The 19,903-nt window shown below is 54.7% G+C and overlaps 1 protein-coding gene across 1 annotated transcript; it reads right to left on the bottom strand.

Moving 5' to 3' along the window:
- Positions 1-2,959: 2,959 nt before the first annotated feature.
- Positions 2,960-3,874, bottom strand: LOC136000744 (olfactory receptor 14J1-like; the record flags this gene model as incomplete). Its single annotated transcript, XM_065654697.1, has 1 exon — positions 2,960-3,874. A coding segment is annotated over exon 1 (915 nt), but the record flags the coding sequence as incomplete, so codon positions are not given.
- Between the last annotated feature and the right edge of the window lie 16,029 nt (positions 3,875-19,903).

The raw sequence follows: 19,903 nt of genomic DNA, 5'->3' as shown, positions 1-19,903 counted from the left end.
ACACATGACCCAGACTGTCTCTGGCCACACGACAGCTCCTCCCCGTTCCTCCAGAGTGGGGAACCTCCCACTGGGACACCCCGCTCCAGATGTGACCACACCAGTGCAGAGTCAAGATGGACAATAACTGCCCTTGGCTGGGTGGCCACGCTCCTCCCAGTGCAGCCCAATGTGCTCATGGGCATATTCCTGTTTAGCACCACTGAGAACTGACTGAACAGCCAGGCTCAGAGGGTTGTGACCAGCGGCACAAAGCCCAGCAGGAGGTACCATGAGGAGCACTGAAGGACACTGTACTACCCAACATCTCCTCCCCACAGGTGTCTCTTGGGTCCCTGGAACCATCGCAGTGACAAGGGGGAGAGCACTGCCTGTATGGGGTGGAGGAGATGGGGTCTGGAATGAGGGTCCTGGGGCAGTTTCTCCTGGTTGTTCATGCAGCAACAAGCTGGGCTGGATATTTGGAGAGAGGAACTCTTCCTAAGGGCCTCCAATGGGCATGGGGATGGTCTACAGTTTCCTGCATGCTGCCTTTTCTGGTGGAGATCACAGAGGCTGCCGGCCCTTTAGAGGACCCAGGACAGGCCTTGTCCTTCCCCTGGTCACAGCTGGACCCCAGTTCTCCAGCTTGGCCCCAGCTCAGGAGCCTTGTCTAGGGGTGACTTTTGGGGTAAGGTTGCCAAGAGTGGTGCATAAGTTTGTCTTAAGGACATGTGATGAGCACCAGGACTGAAGTACCAGAGCAAAATGATGTGACTTCTGGGTGAATACTTTCTTCGGTGCAAGTCCTGACACAGGGTCCCAGACTTGCTTTCCATGCCACCCTTCACGAGGGATGATGCACTAAAAGATGGCAAGTGGGGGACACCGATCCTTCTCCAGCTACTTCCCGGGCCTGGTGAAGCACCAGGACGGCAAGGACTTCTGGCCCTGCACCCTGAACTCTGGGTATAATCTTGGGGCAGCTGAACACCAGCATTTTTCTCTCCAAGGCAATTTCCAGCCCCGGTCAGCTCCTGTCTGATCTCCCCCCATCCCTCCTCTGATCTGGTCTGGTGCTCCTGGCCCCTTCCCTGTGCTCCCCACAGGGCCCCAACCTGGCACTGGTGCTCTACAGAGCAGGTTGGCTGCAGGACCACGGGGTGACTCCACACTGGTTGTGCTGCTCAGTGAGGGACACAGATGCAACTGCATGGGCTGCACTGTCACTGAGCTCTTTCCCGGGGGTCTAAAGCTCTGGAATGGGTTCAGAGCATTTCTTGGGACTCATTGGGTTTTCCGCTCATTTCGGTTCAGCAATCCCTTCCTTGCCTTTCAGGTGCCTGGAGATCAGTGCAGGAAGACACGCCCTGTCCCCTTCCCAGGGACGGAGGTAGGCTGACCAGCCCGTAATTATTCAAATTGTCCTTCCTGCCCTTCTTGAAGATGGGTTTGACATCTTCCTTTCCCGAGGAACTCAGAACTTCTCTGATTCTGCTGTCACTTTTGAAAGCACAATCAAGAATCATGGGCAAGGGTGATGTAGCAGACAGGAGCACTTGCAATGAGCCTGTCCCAGCAGCTGAGATGAATCTCACTGGGCCACTGAGGTTTATTCCTGGAGTCACACACAGAAATGCCAGGGTTCCAACAGGCATCCGTGTCTGAGCTGGTCTCAGGACTGCTTATGCACCCAGGGATGTTCAGAGACAGAGTCTGTCCCTTTTACACACAGAGGCAGGAGTCACAGTGTCCCTCTGGCCTCCTGTTGCCACTCCCAAAGGACAGGAGGCACCTCAGCCCTGTGGTGTGTCACCCTGCTCTGCACTCATCTGAGATGTCCCACGTCATGAGGAATGGACAAGGGGACCTCAGTTCAAGGAAGCACATCCCAGTGCTGCATTCAGGTGGTTTCCCACGGGGTGTTCCTCCCAACATGAAGTGACCTCAAGACCTTGTCTGTGCCACAGGCCTTCATGGAACCCCAAAGAATAGTTGATGGTGTTTGTGCTGACTCGCGTTCATGTCACCTCACGTACATGATGTGCGTGCTCACATCTCATCTGTACAATACAAACTCAGACTGCTGACCTACTCATTCAGTGTCCCTCCATGGAGGGAAGAACAACCTCTGAGAGCTGGGGAGGGAGGAAATGTTGGTTGTGAGGGGCCAGTCCATGATGATGCCCTGGGGCAGCTTCCGCGGGGTGTCCAGTGCACAGGGGCACAGCCCAGCCCCTGCTGTGCTGGTCCTGCAGGTCTCTGGCAGGAGGCCTGGCTGTGAGAAGACACTGCTGTGTGCCCAGCCCTGCACACACACACTGTGCAGCTGTACCCTGCTGTTTGCATCTGTGGCCACTTTCGTGGGCAAGTTTTTGAGAGAAGGTTTGTAAGAAGACCTAAGCCTTCCGGCACTGCCCTGAGGAGATCACTCTTCTTTATAGAAGTACTGTTACAGAGGCCAGCTCTGTCACAGCAGTGCCCATTGCCTGTCCCTGCCTGCGCTCACAGGACTGACACACAGCAGGACGGTGACCAGGCTGCCAGAGCACTCAGGCCTTGCACCAACACAAGGGATGAGAAGGAGAGTGTGGGAGTGGAACGAGAACAGCTCTGGAAGGCCAAGCGCTGGTGCTCCCTGGATGTGCTGCCATGCGAGAGCTCTTTCCCCTTCCACCCATGCACACAGGAACTGTCCCTGCAGCTTGAAAAAGGTCTTGGAGTTCGGATGTCAGCAGAAAACAGTTTGCCGGAGAGCCCTTTATTTTGCTTAAACACAGGGAGCATGATTCCTCATGGACACAGACACTCAGTGAGAAAAGAAAAGCAGGCAGTGAACTAAAAATGGAATTACAGTATTATCATAAGAGAAAAACACAACTAGAGACAAAAAATACTGCACACAGGATGAACCTGCAATGAGTTAGACTATAACTTGTATGTAGAAGAAGACAGAGACAGTTTATAGCTTCGGAAGAAATCCAGTCATCAGTTTCCACAGGGCATCCTTGAGCTCCTGGTTCCTCATGCTGTAGATGAGGGGGTTCACTGCTGGAGGAACCACCGAGTACAGAACGGCCATCACCGGGTCCATGGATGGGGAAGAGATGGAGGGGGGTTTCAGATAGGCAAACATGGCAGTGATGACAAACAGGGAGACCACGGCCAGGCGAGGGAGGCACGTGGAAAAGGCTTTGTGCCGTCCCTGCTCAGAGGGGATCCTCAGCACGGCCCTGAAGATCTGCACATAGGACAGCACAATGAATACAAAACACCCAAATATTACTAAGAGAGTAAACACAGAAAGCCAAACTTCCCTGAGGGAGGCATCTGAGCAGGAGAGCTTGAGGATCTGGGGGATTTCACAGAAGAACTGGTCCAGGGCATTGCCCTTGCACAGTGGCAGTGAAAATGTATTGGCCGTGTGCAGCAGAGCACTGAGAAACCCACTGGCCCAGGCAGCTGCTGCCATGCGGACACAAGCTCTGCTGCCCAGGAGGGTCCCGTAGTGCAGGGGTTTGCAGATGGCAACGTAGTGGTCGTACGACATGACAGTGAGAAGTGAATACTCTGCACCAACCAAAAAGGCAAATGTTAAGACTTGAGCAGTGCATCCTTGATAGGAGATGGCCCCGGTGTCCCAGAGGGAATTGGCCATGGATTTGGGGACAATGGTGGAGATGCAGCCCAGGTCGAGGAGGGCAAGGTTGAGGAGGAAGAAGTACATGGGGGTGTGGAGGTGCTGGTCACAGGCTATGGTGGTGATGATGAGGCCGTTGCCCAGGAGGGCAGCCAGGTAGATGCCCAGGAAGAGCCAGAAGTGCAAGAGCTGCAGCTCCCGTGTGTCTGTGAACGCCAGGAGGAGGAACTGGGTGATGGAGCTGCTGTTGGACATTTGCTCCGCCTGTGAACATGAGGACCTGTCATAGGAGGAAAATATAGTGACAAGTTAGAGGAGACTTCTCTGAGAAAAATAACCATGCCATTTCTCATGGAAAACCTCATCCCTGATGGAGGCATGTGTCAGGTAATTCTCCTTTTCCACCAAATGACAAACACGGGTCATCACAGCTTAAAATGCAGCTTGGGCACCTAATTTCCATGAATGCACCTCTGGAGCAAGACCCCCTGGGTTGGTGTCAGAACTGAAATGGACCCACATTCCCACCCCAAGTCCAGAGAGTCAGAGCACCAGGGACAGGTGGAGAAACAGGGAAGAACACTGCAGTGCTCCTGAAAAATAAAGCAAGGACAGAAAGGCAGACGGGCATGTGTGATGTGAAACCTTCTTACCTGGCTGTGCTGCTGCCACTCACATGATGACATTGTAGAGCAAGTACTTTTAGCACCTTTTTTGTGTACCACGTTCCAGAAACCCTTCACCTGGAGGTCCAGCTGCTGAGGTGGAGACTCGTGACCTGGACCCCATGGCTTTGGGGCAGAGGCTCTGCTGGGGATGAGAGGAGACCAGGGGGTTGCACTGGGAAATGTGTCTGCACTGCAGGGGAGGGCAGGGGGCTTCCTGAATCCCCTCCCCAGCATTTCTGGTTGCAGCTCCCAACCCCTGCCCATGTCTCTGCTGCCTGGAGCTGTCCCTGCTGGGAGCTGTTTCTCTGCCCCTGAATCTGCTCCCTGTCAGTGTCACAGAGCCCGTCCCCCATGCTCAGCTCTGTCCTGCTCACACCTCCTGGCACCGGGCACTGCCCAGGGGCAGCTCTGTGTGCGCAGGGGCTCAGGAGAAGCTCTGACAAGTCCTAACGAGAACTGGGGTCTTAGCACCTTCTCCAGGGCAGAGAAATAAATTCCCATGTCCCACTGCCCACTCAGACAACCAAGAGTGGAAAAAACTCAAAATTTAAAATCATCCCTATCAGATAAATGCTTCCTCAGTGTCCTTCAGAAGGAACATCTGCAAATGTCCTGGGGGTGAGCTGGAGCTGTGAGCTGCCCTGATCCACGCAGTTCCCTCTCAACAGCAGAAGGACCCTGCCCTGCTGAGGGTCGCTCCTTCCACCCACAGCTTCTCCCCTCAATGTTGTTGGGATCTCCCCGGGCAGGCTGAGCGCTGACCCTGGCAGGCAGCAGAGTCCCTGCCCTGGCACAGCCCTGGGGCGCAGGGACCCTGCTCTGCAGGACAGCCCTGGGCATCCCTGGGTGCTCACCCAGCTTCACACCCTGCAGCTGGGAGAAGGCAGCTGTCGTGCCCTGTCCACGCAGTGAATCCCTGCTGAGGAGCAGATCCTTCTCCTCCACACCAGCCATGGGATGTGCCAGCTCTGCGAGATAATTGCAGGATCCTCATCTGCACCACCCTGCATCCAGAGACTTACTGTGTTAAGGACTGTGAAGATTTCCCTTAGAGTGATCTCTCAGCATCCTCCCATCCCAGACTGCGTTTCCCTGTCTCTGCCTGGCTCCTCTCCCCTCGGTGCTGCAGGCAGAGCCCTCAGCCCTGCTGCGCTTTGCAGAGAAGCTGCTCCTGGGCAGAGCTGTCTCTCTGCAGTGCTGCCACTTGCCATGAGCTCCCTCTGTCCCAGGAGCCCAGCCCAGCTCAGCAGCACAGGAGCAGCCCATGATGTCCCTTTCTCTGTCCCCTCTGGGCTGCCTCCAGCTGTCCCTGGGGCTCCAGGGGCACATCCTTTGAAACAACCTCAAGTAATCAGTGATGTTGATTCTCTCTCCTCTGCACAGACACTTCTTGCCAGCATTGTGTTCTTTGTGTTAAAAAATAAACTGGTGTGACAATCATCTTTTCGTGTCCCGTCATTAGACAGGACACCAGGAAGGTTACAGCAAAGGATCTAATTTCTCCAAGCTGGAAGGGGGAAATCTTCATTTCAAGGAATTTAGGCATTTTATTCTGGTTTTATACTCCTAGGTCTAGAGAGAAATTCAGCAATCTTTGGCCATCCCACATCTGTGCTCTGAAGCAAAGCATTTGCACACATGGGCTCTTGGACACTTGGTACCAGGTTTCCATGGGGCGACTCAGAGGTTTCCTGGTGCCACAGCTGGGGTGGTTCAGCCCAGATATGAGGCAATGTCCTCAGCCAGGGACCTGACTGGCTGAGCTGGAGCTGTCAGTGTTGCAGACAGAGCTGTGACACGGATGGAATAAACTGCCAAGGCAGGGTGGCAGAAGTTAGTTCATCTGGTCTGCAAGGACAGCAGCCTCCAAGCACAGCAACAGGCCAGAGCAAAACTCAGTCTAGACCTGTAAGGCAATTCAAGGGCCCCATAATGAGCTGTTCCTAGTTCAGGAAAGGAGAAACAAAGACACCTTGTGGCCACTCATTGATTTAATAATGGAAAGAAGTGATATTCTCTGTGTCTCTTGTACTCCATCTTCACCAGCAAGGTCTCCCAGGCCTCTGTGACTGGAGGGAGAACAACCAGCAGTGGATGGGGATCAAGTCAGGGGTCCCTGGAACTAACACAATCCTTTCCAGTCTATGGGGCAGGAGGGGCAGCATCCCAGGAGCTGAGACAGCAGGACCATGTCACAGTGAGGCCACTCTCCACCTTCTTGGAAAGCTCATGGAGACTGGGGGACTCCCTGACCACTGGCAGCTCTCACACAGTGTGTGCACTTTTCAAAAATGGCCAATGGGTGAGCAGGGGAACTAAGGGCTGTGCCCCAGAACATGTCCACTGGGACCCCATTTCTGGGTGTCTGAAAGAGAAGGTGATGGGGTTTACCCAGGGCAGGTTGTGCCTGTCCATCCTCTTTGCTTTCTGTGAGGAAAGGACAGGGTTGCTGGATGTGGGGAGAGCAGTGGAAGTCAGCAAGGCATTGGAAGTCAGCAAGGCATTCAGCATCATCCCCCACAATATTCTTGTGTCCAAGGTAGGATATTATGATTTGTGTCAGTGTGTAAGTAGATGGGTAAAAACCAATCTGGATGGTCGGGCTTGGAAAGGTGCTATAGAAAGGGAGCAACTCTCCAATCATGAGGACAGTCTGGAAGCTGTTTCCCAGGGGTGCGCATCCACTCTGTCCCAGAAAGTGACCAAGATGTGTTTGGATAAAGCCCTGAGTATGCCTCCTTTTCCTCCCTCTTATTCCTTTCCTCCTTTCCTCTTCCTCCAGCTCACTGTGGGTTCTTTCCCTTTGTCAGTCTCTTCATCCCCATCTTACCTTCGCTTTATTTCTCAGTCCCTCTGTTCTGCTCTCTGTCCTTCCTTTTCTCCATCTGTACATCCCCCTCCCTGTCCCTGTCTTTCTCTACCCAACTTTCCTTCTTCTCCTTCCCATCCCCCTGTCCCTCTGTCCTGCTCCTCAACCCTCCTCTTTCTTCCTCCCTGTCTCATCATGGCTCCTGATCCCTATTTGTCTTGGTCTCTCCATCTCTCCAGCCTTTCCCCCATGTGTTTCTTTCTCTCTGGGCTCCTCTGTCTTCTCTCTTGTCTGATTTGTCTCTTTCTAGTGCTCTGTCCTTCTCCCCAGCAGCTTCAACTGAATGACCAGGTGTCCCTGTGCTCTGGTATTTCCTGAGCACTGCCCTGGGGAAGATCTGTGTCTGTAGGGCTGGGGATCATTTAGGAGCTGGTCTCCTCCTGCAGACGGCAGAGCCGGGTGTAGTTGTGGCAGAGGTTGTTCTCAGCTGCTGCTCTGTGCAGCTTGGGGAAAGAGCCGGCTGGGGACCTTCTTTTGAAGGAAGGTTTCTTGTTCTGCGCTCACTGTTCCTTGGGACCCTGCACAGGAGCCGTGTTGGGGTCTGCAGGGACGGGTGGGACCTGTTGTGATTCCTTGTGAATGTGAACTGAACTTGTCCTGATGTCCTGGAATGAAACCACACTGACTGTAGATGGTTTTGTTACCAGCTCCAGTGCCAACCTATGTGCTTAACGTTAAAGAACAAGAGACCTTGCGCTATTTTCCAGCTGTCAGTGGCTGTGAATCAGCTGAGAACATCATTGCCTTAGGTAACGGGGCAAGTGGTCTGTGATCAGGGCTGTGGACTTGCATGGCGCTGCTTTCGCTACCATTTTCTGGTCTTGCCACTTCAAAGCCCTTCCTTCCCCTGGAAATTTTAAGATGGCATTTCTTATTCTGAGGGACTGGAGTTGAACTTAATGCTGAGTGGCTGATATAATACAGTCCATAAAATAAGAACAAGTATCTCGCTATTTTGTGGGGTTTTTTCTTACACCGTCAGAACTTTGGTAAGCAAGAGGAAGAGTGGTTGACAGAGTCTGTTTTCTGAAGTAACATGTTCCTGTACCTTTCCCGTCTTTCTGTGGTGAAGGATTTCTTCCCTTGCAGAGAGGACTGCAAGACCCGCTCCTGTCAGGCTGGACTTTGCCTCCAAACGTGGCGCAGCCTCTTCCATTGTGACATCACCCACTGCCGTTGATGTCACAAAGCAGCATCAGCGCTGAGGTCGGCACAGCAGGGTATAAAACCAGGGGTCTCCCTGCGCCTTTGTCACTCTCGATCTTGAGGGAACAGAGATCGCAGAGTTCTTGGCTCACTCCTGAGCAAGCAAGATGCTTGTTACCTGCACCTCAGCAGGTACCAAGAGCCAGCCAGAGAAGGTTAAGGGTCTGAACAGGTATGTGTGAAAATTCCTCCTCCCCTTTGCCCAGGTGTGTTTTCAACCTCATCAGCTGGGGTGAGTGGAGGGTGGACAGGAGAGGAACCCGAGGGCAGCCTGAGAGCTCGGTCTGGAGCTGGTGGAAGGCAGCAGCCACCTTTCAGTCTCTTCAGGACCACAGGGGCGAGGCCCAGAAAGCCTTTGATCTCTGCAGAATGAGGGACAGGTCTATTTTGAATCGCATGGAGGGAGTCCCAAGCAGTGGCCCAGATACAGCCTGCCGTAGTAATTGTGAGAGCTCAGCTCAGTCCTGTATTGTGCTCTGCAGGGTGGGTTGTGTCCCTGAGCCTGCTTGGTTTTCCTCTCCACTTGGACCAGAAGGACACCAGCGTGTCCTCTGTTGGCCACGGATTTGACTTGTGTTCCTGACAGAGGAGGTTTCTTTCGGAAACCCAGTCAGTTCCTCACCAGGGCTCTGCCTTAGGAAAGGGGAACATGATCCTCTGAAGGGTGCAAGGAGTTCTCTAGGAGAACAAAAGGGGATTGTTCATTCCTGATGAGTGTATGCTGTGAGCCTTTTGAGAGCCTCCTGGAACAGGCGGGAGGAATTTCCCCCTTGCAGAGCGCTGTGTGCTGTGTCTTGGCAGATCAGGCTCAGGGCAGCAGGGCCCAGCCAACAGAGCGTTTCTTTGGTGCTTTCTTGGTTGCCCGTTGCTTGCCAGCACGCATTGACATTCAGCCTCCCTCCCTCTTTCCCCAGTCTGCATTTGTCTGCAGTTATGCCAAGAGAAGGGCCAGAGATAACGCAGCTGCTAAAGAAATGCTGCGGGAGGGGAGACACACACCCCCGCCTGGCAGCTGTTGACCTGTAGGGGCACAGGCTGAACCTTCTCTTGGGAGGGTGGAGAACAGGATCAGCACAAGTGCCGATGGGATGGTGGGCAGGAGAAACAGGTGTTCCTTGTGTCCCTTCCATTTCCAAGAACCTCTCTCCAGCCCCACAGACATGCAGTGTGGCTACAGCTCCCGTTGCAGCTCCTGCTCTTAGTCTGGAGTCAATCTTGAGCCCTTTGTCCCTAACGAAACAATCGCTGCCATGAAAAATCCCCCACTGGTGCAGACAACCCCAGCAGTGACTCGAGCTGGTGCAGGACCAAGCCAATGCACGCACCAGGAACGCCAGGCTCAAGGGCTGCAGTCCCTGCTGCTGCTCTCCAGTCTGCTGCTGATCTGCACGGGAACTGCCAGCTTCACCAGCCTTTTCCTCCTTGCTGCTCTGTAGGATGATGAAGGCGCTGAAGGCAACGATGCTCGTGCTGCTTCTCGGCCTGTTCTCTTTTGGTGAGTCCCTGCAGAGCTCTGACCTGAGGATGGTGCTTTAGGAGGTACTCGGGGCTCCATCCTGTCATGTTCCGCTTCCCCCGCTGTGACCAGGGGAGCTCAGCTAAGAGCAGAAAGTCCCCGACAGAGCTGTGCCAGTCCCTGCTCCAGCGGGACGGGTGTGGGGGTGAGGAAGGGCTGACTTGCCTTCCCCAGGAGGGCTGAGCCAGTTCTCTTCAGCCGAGGGAGAGGCCGTGGCTGAGCTCTCCTGCCCCAGGGGGTGAGAATCTTCTGCAGGACAAGGAGCACAGTCCAGGGCAGGGAACGTCCATCTCTTGCGGAGCCCGTACGCCATCATGGCCATTGTCAAAGACAACAAGACAAAAGACAACTATGGCACTTGGAACAGACACAGACAGGGGCGTGGGCAGCCCGAGGCATAACGCAGCCTTAGACCAAGGTCTAAGCTCTGGTGTGTGTCCCACAGGTGTTTACCACGTCGCACAACTTGGCACCTTAACCATCTGGAGCACCACAGAAGAGTTAGGAGACCCGAGTGAAGCCCTGTCCCTGCCAGACCAGCTCCATAAGCTGCAGGAACAACTTTATCATCTGCGCTGGAGTGCAAAAGATGTCGCTGAGTGGGGTCTACAGGAAAGTTTGAAGCAGGCAAAGCTCCCAGGCTTTACCGGACGGGTAAGGGCACAAGGCAGAAGGATCTACTCAGGGGTTTTATCCTCCCTCCAGCACGTATCCTACTCCATTCACTGTCATGGCCACGCTTCCTTTTCCTGTTGCTCCACACTTCCTTATGGGGAAGAAAGAGCGTGACGGGAATGACAGCTGTCTGAGTCGTACCTTCCTCTGTGTCCGGATCTCGGGTCCTCCTCAAGGGAGGACTGGAAAGAAAGAACTACCTCAGCACTGCAGAGTTAAGCCAGTCCTATCTCATGCCCAGAAGGCTTGTCTGTCCGTGCTGCCCGGCCTGGGGCCTCTCCACAGGAAAAGCCCCTTCCCACAGCTCCAGCATGCAGAGCACTGGAGTGAGCAGCCCCCCCTTTCTGATCCCATCAATCACAGCAGAGCAAACCTGGGAGGCTTCCGGGCAATTTGGGTGTTCCTTCCATCTGATATGGGCCCTGTCCCCATTCACCTTGGCTGGCCTTGCAGGGGAGCTGCTTGCCCCGTTCCTTTTCCTTCCAACAGTCGCTCTCCTCTGTGTTCCTTCCCAGGCTGTTCAGGAGATCATCAATCAAGCCCTGGAGAAGATGGAAGAAATCCACGTCCCGATGCCTGATTATTCCCTGAAATCAGCAGGTGCTGTGACACTGTACAAACAAACCAGTTCCAAAGCGCTTCCTTCCAGATTGACAAGATGCGCATTGGAATGTGCCCAGGGGTAGGAGAGAAGGGGCGAGAAGTCAAGGGTCACCTCGTACCCTAAAAGCACCCCCACTGACAGAGGCTGTAACGGGCCAGACCCCATGGGAAGCACAGAAAGCCTGGCTCACATTCCTGCCTTTTTCCATGGCCCCATATGACAGTTTGATGACTCCCTGCTACGTGTCCCAGACGGGTTGTGCCAGTAAGACAGAGGGGAACCCACTGTAGGACATGGATGACTATCGAGAAGCCTTTTTCAAGTCAACACTGCAATATTCCTCCTGACACTGCCTGATGATCATGCTCATGTTTTAATTTCCAGGGGCTGCTGTCATTCATTCAAGGACTTCTCCATCGCTCCGGAATGACAAAACCAAAATCTTCCTGTATTCCCTGCCGGTGATGCATTATATGAGGTCCCCTGAGCTTATTCTGGAGGTAGGAGCACCAAGAAGCAGTAAAACAAAGGTCGGGAGAATGAACCACCCACGCTGCTCAGAGTTGCCTTTCCCCCGTCTTTGCTCCTCGAAGCTTCTTCTCCTGCCTCCTCCTCGCATGGACCTGCTCTCCTCCTGTGTCTCCCTGCTATTTCCTCTCCCAGAGTGCCCCAGGTTCTCCGCGGGAGCTTCTGCCAGGCCAGGCTGCTCCTGCAGTCTGTGCCTGCCCAGTCGCTGTGCAAAGTGTCAGCACTGCAAGGAAGGAGAAGGGCAGAGATGCCCGCAGAGCTCTGGGATGTGCTCTTAGTGAGCCCCAGCGGGTGCTGAGAGCCTGCGCTGCTGGAGGGCCCCACGTTGGGCTCTCAGGCCGTCCTGGCCCTGCTCCTGAGCTGCCTGCGTGGCAGTGCTGGCTGGTGCCAGGGGAAGGAGGGTGCAGTGGATGAGAGGCAGCGAGGGCTTCCCCTGACAGGAAAGGTTCATCCAGGGGGGCCCGGAGCTGCCACCTGCTCTGGGCAGGGGCCTTTCAGCCACACCGTCCCTGGCTTGTTCTTGGTGAGGGCTCTGGACCAGGAGAGGACGCTGAGCTTCTATAAGGAGCACACCCAGCCCCCAGCCATCGAAGGGCTTTTCTGCGGAAGGGTCTTGTGATACGTGAATTCTCACAACTGCTGCTCTGTTCGGTACCCACAGGGTGCGACTGAAGGCACTGGCTGCGCTTCAGAGCAGAACTGATTGGCCAAATGAATTCTTAATCCTCTGATGCTCATGGCAGGAACGAGAGCCAGGGCAACCTTCTCTATGTCAATGTAGTTTCTTCTTCTCCTTTCAGCCGGAAAATCATCCTGGAAACTGCTGGCCCTTCCCAGGAAGTCAGGGACACGTCTTCATCAAGTTGTCTGTGCCAGTCGTTCCCAGAGCAGTGACCATGGACCATGTGTCAGGGACAGCGTTCCATGGAGAAAGTCTCTCCTCAGCTCCCAAGGACTTTGCTGTCTTTGTAAGTGACTTCTCTAGACTGGGGGCAGGGGCTTGCACAACATTTCTAAGCAGTGGGTGAAGATGGGTCAAAGAGTCCAGTGGCCTGAAGCTTCCTCCTGGCTCTCAGAAGAAACAGGCTCCTTGGAGTTGCTTCCTTCCCATTATATTCCCCTTTTATTCTATGTACCACTCAAAAAAAAAAACCTTCTGGGGCAAGATGCTACTCCAGGAGCCACAGGGAAAAGTAGCTGGACAGTGCATGGTCCTAGACCTTCTTGGCTTCCAATCCCAGCGGCATTTGTGATCCTCAGGTTTCCTCGCTCTCACTGGGAGCATCTGCTCCTTTTCTGACTGGCAGCTTGGACTCGTTGAGTAGGCAAGTGTGGCGTGCTGCCCACCTGCAGCTTCTCGTCTTGTGCTCATTGTCCTTGGACTACATAGTTGAAATAACCCCGTACTTCACCAACTGAAGTTCAGTCTCCCCATAGTGATACCAGACGCTCTTGTTTTCTCCACCCCTGTCTTTCTGTAGGGCTTCAAGGAAGAACACGAGGAGCAGGGAACGTTCCTGGGACAGTTCACCTTCCTGGCACCGCTGAACCCCAGTCAGACCTTCCAGCTGAAGGTATGGGGACAAAGAGGGGGGAGAACTGTAGGAGAGGGGGAGAACTGTAGGAGAGGAGGAGAAATACGGCTGGATGGGGAGAGGCTTCCCTGCCAAAGGGCTACAGGCAGCCCTGTCCTTGAGCGTGTGCCACGCTGCCCTTTCTTCTGCTTTAACTTCCTGGTGGCAGATGGCTGGACTGCCGCTCCTCTTCTCTTTCATTTTGGGTTTAAACTTCAGCACTTAGAAGTGCCACAGTTGAAGCTGGAATCAGCTTGACTGTCTGAAGCCCAAGTGCACACAAGAGGCCACGTCCCGTAGGATGCACAACTGCTGCTCTGCCAGTTAAAGACCAGAAATACTGGGCTTCCTGAGGATTCTGTTGGTGCTGGCAGTGAGTAGTGACAGGGAGGCCATTCTGTTTCCTTGGCTTTCTAGAGAAGACAATGAGGCATTTTCCTGACACCACCACTGGGTCTTCTGACTGTGGAAGCCTGTGTCCCAAAGCAGGCGAGAACTTTCTAGTGTATTTGCTGAGGCATCTGGTCGCTGCTTCTTCCTTTGCTGTTCTCATGGCCCAAAGAGGGAGATCAGGATAAGAACGTCTTGACCACGACTGTCAAAAGCCTTCGCGGGGCAGCAGGAAGGAAGCTGTTGAACGAAGCCGTCGCTGCGGCACTTCTGTCAGTGCTCACGTACCAGAGAGGAAAAGGCGACTCATTTCTTCTTGTCGTTTCAGAACGAGCTCCCTGGAGTCGTGAATTACATCCAGCTGCAAGTGCTGAGCAACTGGGGCCACTCGGACCACACCTGCCTGTATCGGTTCAGGGTGCACGGTGATCCGCCCAAAGATGAGGGAGAGGTTCCAGTTTCATCTGTCAATAAATTCCATTAATGTTCACCAAGTCGAGTTCCAGTCTGCTTTGCCTGTGATGCTGACTAGTCCTCCCTGAGCTAGCTTGGGCTCCCCGTCCTTCTCTCAACCCACCAGCTTATGGGAGACTTCAGGAGTACACAGCAAGATTGTCCTTATGAAGAGAAACAGGAAGAATCAGTCACAAACCTGCAGAAAGCCTGACATCCACATACTTGCTGCCTACAAAGGAACATCAGCAAGGCCCTGCCTGTACACCAAAGATTAAATTACTGGACAGTTTTTCTGGGCAGAAGCAACTAAGGATCGACTGAATGGAACCATCTGTTTTCACAAGAGAGAGATGCCACTTCAGCTTCCATCTTTCAGTCTGTTGCTGATGAGAAAATGTGGTTTTTTGTAAGAAGGAAACCCTTAATTGGAAAGTCGTTTCATGCCTCATTTGCCTCCCTGGGCACATAATCTAGTGAGTAGCCCAGGAACCCTTACAGAGTGATTAGCAAAGCAATCCCAGGACACTTAAGAGATCCCATAACTGCAGGAGTCTGTCTTTGCTTTTCACCGGGAGTTCCCCAAGCCCCAAGGCAGGAGCAGGCAGGGCAGTCCTGCACTCGGGTCACACCAGGGAGGAGAGAGCAGGAGCAGCGCTTGGCACCAAGGGCTGGGAACCGCAGTTTGTGCTCTGAGCTGGGGCGTAGTGCATGTGCAAGCCCAGCACGGATCCAGATACCAAACTGAGGGTGTCAGCTCACCCCTGGTGCCACACACACTGCACACTGCAGCAGAAGAAATGGAAGAAGATACCAAGACACGGGCAGGGAGATGAGGACAAAGGGATGGAAGAAGAAAAAAAAAAAAGAAAAGAAAAAGGAAAAAGTAGTAATGGTTTGTGGCTGAGATGAAAAAATTTAACAAAATACACCAGGACTGGGACAGAGTGACAGAGAAAGGGCAGAGGAACAGGGAGAAGGACAACACTGAAGGAATAAAACAACGGTGATGGGCAGCAGGACGAAGAGATGGAGAAAGGAAAAATTGACCTAGAGAGAGAGGAAAGAAGGGACAGCCAGCTGGACAGGGAGATATAGTGAGAAAAAAATCACAGAATGTCCTCAATTGGAATGGACCCAGAAGGATCATTGAGTCCAACTCCTGTCCCTGCACAGGACAACCCCACAGTTCACACCATGTGTCTGAGGACGTTGTCCAGTCTCTTCTTGAACACTGTCAGGTTGGGCCATGACACCTCCCTGGGGAGGTTGTTCCAGTGTCCAGCACCCTCTGGGTAAAGAACTTCTCCTAACGTCCCACCTGACCCTCCCCTGGCACATCTTCCTGCCGTTCCTGGGGTTCTGTCACTGGTCACAGAGAGAAAAGCTCAGCCCTGCCCCTCCTGCTCCTCTGCTGAGGAAGCTGCAGCCCCATGAGCTCTGCCCTCAGTCTCCTCTGCTCCAGCTGAACAAACCCAGGGACTTCAGCTGCTCCTGATACAGCTTCCCCTCCAAACCCTTCCCCAACTTCGTAGCCTCTTCTGGACACTCTCCAGTAGCTTTACCTCCTTTTCTCCCGTGTCCCCAGCCCTGCACACAGTGAATGCTCCAGGTGAGGCCGCCCTAGCGCAGAGCAGAGCGGGACAATCCCCTCCCTGCCCGGACCAACACATTGGAGGGACCCAGAAGTCCCGGACCCACATCTGGGGGGACTCAGGAGTGCAGGACCCACATATTGGAGGGACCTAGGAGTCCGGGTCCCACATATCAGGGGACCCAGGTGCCTGGGAAGGGTGTTGGGTCATGGCAATAAAGTTGTGTGTGGAAAGGAACTCTGGAAACATCTGGTTTCACCTGAAAACTGGGGGCTGGGGTGATCACACCTGGACCCCTGCACCCTTCAGTTGGGGCCAGTGACCCCCAGGTTGGTCCTGGCCCCACAGCGGGGGGTTCCCTGCCCTCTTGCCCCCAAATTGGGGCTTCTTCTTTTTCCTAAAGTCGCTTTCGTTTCAATAAATCAACATTATAAAAGGGGATGGGGGGAGGGGCAGCCCCAGATGCTGAGCTCCACGTCCCCTCCCCGGTCACATGTTGTCACACATCACCCCACAACTGCCAGAAACTGCCCCACATTGCCCCAGGGGCACCAGAATCACCTCAGGGCTCCAAACGGCGGCCAGAGGGACACAAAGGCCTGGTGCTGCTGCAGCTTCTCTTCATTTCCGGAGCTGCTCCTGAAGCCGTGACAGCTCGTCCTTCCACGTGAGTCTCAACTAGATGAGAGCTCTGGCTGTCCTATAACCAGCCCTATCTCTGGATTCGTCTTTCTTTCCATCCTTGCGTCCAACTCTCAGACGCTTCCTCTGCCCTGCGGAGCTTCCCTGGGAGTTTCCCGTTTCTGGAGCGGCCCTCCCGACAGCTCTGCTTGTTCTGGCTGTTGCTAAAGTACACAAACCGGCGATTCTTAGATCTTCGCAGCCCATTCACACCATGAGTCTGTCCAACAGTGATATTTAAGTCTGGGCTCTTCTTGCTGCTTGTGGGATCTTGCACTGATCTCGGATGGGCCTTTGTTTTGTTAAACTGCCAATATTGTTTCTAGTCCATCACCTCGAAGGTTCTGCTCAGTCCGAATAAATCCTTTTCTTCCTAGAGAAGTGCGGAACAGGCCCTGTCATGTCTCCCTTTTAGCCCTGAAGTCGTTATTTTCTCCCCAGTCGATTCCGTTCTTCCCAGCAAAGTGTGAACCAGACCTGATCTCACAGGTGGTCAGTGCAGTCTGGAGCCGTTCTGGTGAATACGAGCGGAATTTTACAGCTTCACATTTCAGCAAATTCAGCTCACTAAGTACCACGAAGACAAGAGGATATTAAAAATCACACAACCTTATCATTCTGGGTGATTCGTTCTATCTAGGATGCATTTAATTAAGCTAAGGGATTGATGTAAAACTTAAATTGGGCTCATCGACTGACCCGTGAGCAGTAAAACCATCGCTGCACGGGCAGCTTGCTCAGCAGAGAGCTCCCAGCAGCTCCCCAGGCTGTCATATTGATGGAATAAAGTGGCTGTTTTGTAGCCCAGTGGCAGCCGGTGGGAAAGGTCTGCACGAGGCTCCGTGCAGCCACTTCTCGTAGCAGTTCAGTGTGTTGTTCTGCACCCTCGGGGGTTTCCCCGCGGGAGTTCTGGGCCCGGCTGCAGCTCCGGCCTTTCCCTCTTCTGGAGCCTGCACCAAACTGCTGCTGGTTTGGCTGGGGGTCGATGCCTCCGCCAGCTCCCCCACTCGAAGCCACAGGACGAGGCCCAAGTTTGCCTGTCTGCAGCTCAGAACCTGCGCTCGTCCCGTCTCCTTCCCTGCAGGCTGTTGGAAACCGCGTTCCTCCCCCCGGGAACGTCCCCGTTTTCCATCCGGCTCCTCTGCCGAGGGTGCGTTTGTGCCCGGGCAGGCGGCAGCCGTGTCGTCCCAGCGTGTCCCCGCCCTGCTCAGCCCTGGGGAGCCCCAGTGTGACGTCAGAGCCGCCGCTGTGAGGTCAGAGTTGGCCAGCGTGGCCTTCCCGCCTGGGGAAGGAGCCCCCAGCTGCCGTGTGGCTGTTGCCCTGGGCAGGCAGCTGGTGCTGTGGGTGCTCTGGGGCTGCTGGAGCGGTTGGTGCCTGGACGGGCCAAGGGCTGTGCCGACTGGGGAGCCCACCTTTGCCAGCCATGGCGAGGAGAAAGGCATCCCAGAAAAGACGCCAAGGGGCCTCCAGAGGCTCCTCGGGGATCAAGGCCGACCAAGAGCCGGCAGGGGAGGCAGCAGGACCGAGCTGCTGCCAGACGAGCGGGTAAGAAGCTGGCTGCTCCTGCCCGGGGCGGCGGGTTGGGGTGGGAGCTGGGACGTGGGCGGACACGGCCCGTGGGGCGGGGAGCAACGTGGGAAGATGGCCGAGGCTTCTGGAGAGAGAAATGGATCTGGGGAAGGGGCCGGAGTACAAGTGGGATGGGAGCGGCTGAGGGACCTGGGGGGTTCAGCCTGGAGAACAGGAGCTGAGGGGAGACCTGGTCTCTGAACTGCCTGAAAGGAGCTTGGAGCCAGGGGGGTTCTGGCTCTGCTCCCCAGGAACAAGCGCCAGGACGAGAGAAAACGGCCTCAAGTTGCACCAGGGGAGGTTGAGGTTGGATCTTGGGAACAATTCCTTCCTCAAAGGGCTGTCAGGCATTGGAACCAGCTGCCCAGGGCAGTGGTGGAATCACCATCCCTGGAGGGGTTGGACAGATGGAGATGAGGTTCTCAGGGACATGAGGTAGTGACAGGGTTGGGGTAGCGGTTGGACTCGATGATCGTGAGGGTCTCTTCCAAGCAAAATGGTTCTGTGACTCTATGAAGAAGACCCCGTGGCTTGCGAATCCCCACGTCTGTGGGGAGGGCTCTGGGCTGGACGGCCAGCTCGCTGTCCCGGCCGAAAGCCAGGGTGCAGCAGGGGCTTGTGCGGAGGCCAGGATGGAGCACGTTCTTCTCTTCTGCGCCAGAGACCCTGTGAGAGATCCTGCCAGATCCTGCCAAGTGTGGGATGGACCAGCTTGAGGAGATGGGGAAAGGAGAGGGGGGACCCCTGGCAGCAGCCCAGCTGTGCTGCCTCTGTCCCCGCAGCTGAGACGTCCCCTGCGAGGCTTCCCGAGGCTGAGCTCTGGCCAGGGCCTCGGCTCACACAGCGTGGGGCTGGTGGGCAAGCGGCATCTCCTTTTGTCCTCCCGCAGGAGCCCCGGCACGAGGTTGGAGCTGGTGACACGATTGTGGAAGTCAAGTCCCGGCTCAGCCACTCAGGGGTCTGCAAAGTGGTGCAATAAGGCCACAAAAATTGCATGTAAGTTCAGCCACTGCTGCTCGCTGTGAAGTGCTTGGGCGTGAACTCCTGGAGAGGAGACCTCAAGAGACAGGCCTGACTTTTCTCTGTTGTCTGGTTTTTTTTTTTCCCAGGCATGCTCTTCAGCCTCACTTGCCATGGGGCAGGTGCCCTGGTCTCCCTGTGGACACGTCTGCTGAGCGTGTGCATCTTCACCGTGTACGTAGTCCAGGTTTCTGCTGTGAACAGGGGGAAGGGGATGTCCAGGGCCGGTGCAAGCTGGAGGTTGGACTCAATGAGCTTTGAAGATCCCTTCAACCCAAACTATTTTGTGATTCTATGTGAGAACAAACCTGCTTTCTCAGCCAAAGAGAGAGAGTGAGGTCCACACCCCAAGGCTGCTGACAAGTGTCTTCATTTGCTCTTTATGGATTATTTTCCTTCTCTTTCAGAAGGTGCTCCTGCAGCTCTTCCTCTGGGGAAGAGCTGCCAGTAGTGTTGAGCAGTGTGGACAGAAATCATGTTCCTGCTGGGCACAGTCAGCAGCAAGCTTCCCAAACGGCAGCTTTTCAGCCTAAAAACACAAATCCAGCTGTGAAGGGGTTTGCTCGAGACTTGGCTCCTTGGCAGCCCCTGGACTCCCTCTTTTGCAGGCACAAGATGGAACCAACAAAGAAGCGGTTTGTGATGGACATGCAGACAATGCACTTCCTGAGGGACGTGAGGTTCTTCCGAGTCATCCTCTTGTTGCTCCTGGTGGCTCTTGGCGTTTACTGCGTGACCTCGATGCCAGGGTGGACAACACGGGCAAAGGGATGGATGGAGGTGGGTGACTCCTGCGAGGGAGCACTGAGGACAGCGGCTGGAGAAATCATGGGCTCTCCTGCCTCCGTGCAGGGTGACCCAAAGAAGGAGCAGCTTGTGCCGTGGCTCCTGGGGAAGCCTCCCCTGGGGAGCCCTGGCAGCTCTGGTAGTGGAGAC

Source organism: Caloenas nicobarica, chromosome 34, assembly GCF_036013445.1.
Source record: "Caloenas nicobarica isolate bCalNic1 chromosome 34, bCalNic1.hap1, whole genome shotgun sequence".
In the NCBI taxonomy this organism is placed as follows: Eukaryota; Metazoa; Chordata; class Aves; order Columbiformes; family Columbidae; genus Caloenas; species Caloenas nicobarica.
The sequence above is the reverse complement of the archived record's forward strand: the minus strand, read 5'-3'. Positions and strand labels throughout refer to the sequence as shown.